This window comes from Diceros bicornis, unplaced genomic scaffold (genome assembly GCF_020826845.1).
Source record: "Diceros bicornis minor isolate mBicDic1 unplaced genomic scaffold, mDicBic1.mat.cur scaffold_97_ctg1, whole genome shotgun sequence".
Classification (NCBI taxonomy): Eukaryota; Metazoa; Chordata; class Mammalia; order Perissodactyla; family Rhinocerotidae; genus Diceros; species Diceros bicornis.
The window spans coordinates 1,254,817-1,259,716 of record NW_026691866.1 but is presented as its reverse complement, the minus strand read 5'-3'; the positions used below and the strand labels follow the sequence as shown (position 1 = coordinate 1,259,716).

At 37.8% G+C, this 4,900-nt stretch overlaps 1 protein-coding gene across 1 annotated transcript; it reads right to left on the bottom strand.

The window, feature by feature from the left end:
- Positions 1-319: 319 nt before the first annotated feature.
- Positions 320-1,256, bottom strand: LOC131403960 (olfactory receptor 9G4-like). The gene is given in 2 exon segments (XM_058538144.1): positions 320-1,109; positions 1,111-1,256. Coding segments are annotated over 2 exon segments (936 nt in total).
- Between the last annotated feature and the right edge of the window lie 3,644 nt (positions 1,257-4,900).

Sequence of the window (4,900 nt, the reverse complement as noted above, 5' to 3'; positions counted from 1 at the left end):
CTTATTAAAAATAAATGCTTGTAAATTTCCAACAGTTACACCATTCCAAATCTTATTCTCAACAAATAAAGTTTTCTCACTAAGCTTCAAATTCAAACTATGTGCATGAAAACCATCCAACCATCAAATAACTCAATATTAGAAGTTAATATTATTAATCACAATAAAATGATAATAAAGAGTTAAAAATGGTTTGATCAGTGTGTCATTGTTTTACATATAACTCATTGAATATACTTGAACTATTACAGTGTTACAAATTGTCTATAAGCCAATAATTTGGAAAATACGATAAGGGTATTCTGCAAAAAGATAACCTTCACCTCTGTGGCCTTATGCTCTGAACTGCTTTCCGGAAGGCTGCTTTGACGTCTTTGTTTCTCAGGCTGTAGATGAGAGGATTAAGCAATGGGTTGAACAGGGTGTAGAAGAGAGAAGCCACTTTGTGTCTCCCCACAGAGTAGGTGGAACTTGGCCTTGAATACATGAAGAGTAAGGATCCACAGAAGAACATGACAGAGATAAGGTGAGACGCACAGGTGGAGAAGGCCTTGTGCCTTCCTGAGGCTGAGCGGATCCTCGAGATAGACAGAAGGATGTTGAAATAAGAAATCAAGATGGCAAGAATGTTGGAGAGGACTGTGAAGCCCACCAGACCCCGGAGGATTTTTTCATAGACCTGGGTGTCTGTACAAGACATTTTTACCAATGGTGTTACGTCACAGAAATAGTGGTCAATGATATTTTTACCACAGAAACTCAGGCGGAAAGTGTTAGCAATATGAGCGATGGAATTCAAGAACCCTCCGATGTAGGAGCCAGCAACGAGTCCAGTACAGAGAGAACTGGACATTGTACTTGAATAAACTAATGGCTTACAGATGGCCACTAGGCGGTCATAGGCCATGGCTGCCAGGAGATAGCACTCAGTGTAGGCGGCAAGGCAAGAAAAGAACAGCTGTGCTCCACATCCAGCCAAGGAAATAGGTTTATTTTCTGAGACACATATGGCCAGAATTTTGGGAATATACACAGAAGGATACCAGAACTCCAGAAAAGACAGATTACTAATGAAAAAGTACATAGGTGTGTGCAGGCGGGAATATACATATTAAGATGACCATGGTCATGTTCCCTGACATGGCAATCAAGTAGAGCATCAGAAATATTCCAAATAGAATCAGCTGCCACCTGGGGTCTGCGGATAAGCCCACCGAGATGAATTCAGTCAGGACAGTGTGATTTCCAACTTCCATGTCCACACAGAAGAAAGCCCAATAAAGATTACAAGAAAAAAAAAATTCAGTGATTTTACTGCTGAAAGAAAGAAGCAAAGGTATCAATTAAGTCAGAAATTACTAGAGGCTTATGGACTTTTATCCCTTACTCTCTAGAATGGTGTAATTTCAGTCTCATACTTAGGAACAACTGGAATTGGAGTAGGATCTGATTCTGAAATTATGGCTCTCACTTAGTAATTGTTTAATGCTAGGCCAGTCCCTAATTCTCACCAAAAAGATGAACAAAATGATGACCCCTGACTGGTTGTCTGATTGGATAAAGAAGATATGCATCAAAACACCCGGCCTCATGCTTGGTACATAGTGAGCACTCAAAAAATTTTAGTATACTTCATATATTATTAAGACTTATGTGTCAAGCATCATCCCGATAATTATACAAAAACCAATATACTGTCCTATTCCTTCGACTGTTAGTACAAATAGAATAAGTAAATGAATAAACAAATACATATGTTACTCACTATGTGCCAGTTAGTATTCTGAGTCCTAATCTTAACACACTTAATCCTTACCACAACTTTACAAGGTAGGTATTTATGATGCTCATGTAATTTAAGAAACATTTCCAAGGTCACAGAATTATTCAATAGCAGAACTGGTTTTTGAACACAGAATTTCTTTTATCAAGGGTATATGCTTTCAATTGTTAAGCTTTTATGTCTTTTATAGATGAATTATTTTTCCCTGGTTTTCCTAGCTAAGGCAACCTTGTAATTCTATGACAACTTGAATATCTTCACCTATTAAAAAGACCTTTAAAAAAATCACTTTTTTAAAAGAATGCATTCTTTTCCACTTTCTGCTACTAGATGTAAGATTTATATACATAAGTGAGAATTTTTTTTTATATATAGTGGATTCTGAACATTGGAAAGAAACCAATTTTTGGTGTCAAAGATTCATTGAGAAACCATGAATCCTTCAAAGTTCCTACCTTGAAGCTCCAAAGCTAGCAGAGAGAAGCTACAAGGAGGTATCGAATTTAAAACATTACATAATTAGGGCTGATGCCCCAATAGCTTTAGAGCTGATATCCCTCTAACTATAAAGTTGGTGAAAGAAAGCTAAAACCAAGAGAGAATTGTAATTTATTCTGATGTTTAAAACATTTACGTATGGGCTAAGCCAGGGTCAGTGTTGTAACTAGAACGCAAACTCAAGTCTTCTCCCTGGAGTTCTGGTGCTTCTGCTTGCGAGGAAGAGAGGTATGGTGTCCAAATCTCTCAACCGTAGCTGATGATGTTATGATAGGTCATAACTGCATTGATGATGCTGTGGTAACAGCAGCTCGAAGCCCCGAAGACCGTTCGTTTCTTTATTACTGCATAATAGATCTTTTCTTATTTGCACACAAAGCACAGATGCTTCAGCCCTACACCTAACGTTCCATAAGCTAGTTCTAACTTACCTTTATAAACCTCTCTCACCACTTCTCTTCATCAATTTAGGACGGCAACCAAACTAAATTCCTCTATGATTCATGTCCCCAGAATAATCTCACACATCCTGGGAGCTTCACAGTTATATTTCTATGCTATTATTCATGTGTATGCTATATTTTTTTTTCAGAATTTACTCAAGCTTGAGTATAAATACTTGACGGGAATGTATGTTTGTTATATTGGTAATGTAAAAGTGGTGGGCGATAGCCACCATCTCAGTAGTTACTTTGAACTTTCCCTGCTATGATATCATGTGTCTATATAAGGCAACATATCTGGGCGTTATTGAGCACATTTTTAATATAATATAATTTGGGGAAAAATGGAAATTTCTGGCCAGATCTAATTGTTACTCTTCTACTATTACCCTCTAAAGACTCAAATAACTCATAAAATACATATTCTGCTCTAAATTCAGAGTCTTCCCAGAAGAAGAGGTATTTAAATGAGACCTGAAAAATGAGCTAAAATGAAAAATGACCCTAAAATACTCCCAATTTTTTCTAAGTTAAAGTCAAATTCCATACAATGGCTTAAAGGTCTTCCAAGAGCCTACCCTCCATTACCTACAGGTCCATTTCTCCTAAGACTCACCCCCGCCTTCATTCTGCTCCAGGTTTGCTAACTTTCTCACTGTTTCACAAAGAAACACCAGCCCTTCTCTAACACCAAAGATTTCTGAACTGTCTATTTCTCTGCTCGAAACACTATTCCTCAGATATTTGCCAGGCTGACACTCTCATCTCCTCTAAGTCCCATTCAAATATCATTTTCTGACTAAGGCTCATCCGTATCACTATTTTAAATTCCACGCCCTCTTCCCACCAGCAATCCCCATCCTTCTTATTCTGCTCAGACTCTGCTCTATTTTCCCCCAGACCTACTGTCACCTTCTAACTCCTGTTTATTAAGTTTATTGTCCATTTTCCCCACCATAATGCATTAACTCTGGGGCAGAAAGATTTCTCCACTTAGTTTACTACTGTATCCCAGCATACATAATAGTTCCTAGTAACTAACTGGCACTTAATATATATTTCTAGAACAAATAAATGGGTAATCACCTTTATACCTTGAAGCTGTTTTTCACAAAGTATTATCTACTTCTAACCTAACTCAAACTATTCAGGACTTATCTGCCCTCACAGGGACTTTCTTTGCCTAGTGTACTGTATCACTAATAAGAAGGAAGAGTAAATAAAGAGAGGACACATAACCACATCTCAAATCCATCTTGAATTTGAAATAAACTACAATTAAAATGTGACTGTGAAATAAAAGACAAAATATCAGAGCCAGTTATGCTAACGCATCCCATATAGAATGGCTTCTAAAGAGGTGTGTTCCCCTGTAGAAGCTCTGTTCCCTGCTCCCTTCCCTGGAAGACTTAAAATTCTGTGGATGAAGGTGTCCCTCTAGCACCTAAAAATGAGTACCAAGAAATAAAAATATCATACATTAGTATTTTGGATATCTCAGAGTGCCACAACTACTAGAGGCAAAAAGCATGTCACCTTTTTTGGTCCTCTTGATCTCTCTACTCTGTAAGTGAATGTATGATGACCCAGCATAACCATCACACTGAATTTCAAACTCTAGATAAGAGTTACATATATTTGGTTGAAATCTTATTTAGGATAGTGTCTGTGTGTGTGTGTGTGTGTGTGTGTGTGTGTGTGTGTGATTGGCACAACAATGATCTTATGAGAGCCAGGCCAGACTCTATCCACCTTCAAATTGCAGTAGCTGAGATCATAGAGAGGTCAAACCAGCCAGCTGCCCCTGATTCCAGTTGCTTACCCTTGATCAGGAAGGACAGTCCTGGAAGTGATACACTTTTCCCTCTCTTGTCACACTTTGGCTTGCTCTTTTGGGGCCTGATATATCTATTTTCTCAACAGCCCTTTGAGATACCTTCCTCACAAGCCTAGAAATACGTACCTCAGTCTCCAAAGACCAATTAGAGTTCATTTGGAGTGTGAGGATGACATCTTTATTAGGATATGGTGAAATAAAGGGTGTTTCATTAAATGTTGACTCTCTTATTGGATCTAAGTCACAATACAATTATTAAATGTGTCTGATCATGGAAACTCTCCAAATTGTACTAAAGTTTTCTAGAATGTATCATATTGGTGATAATTTTTTCTTGCC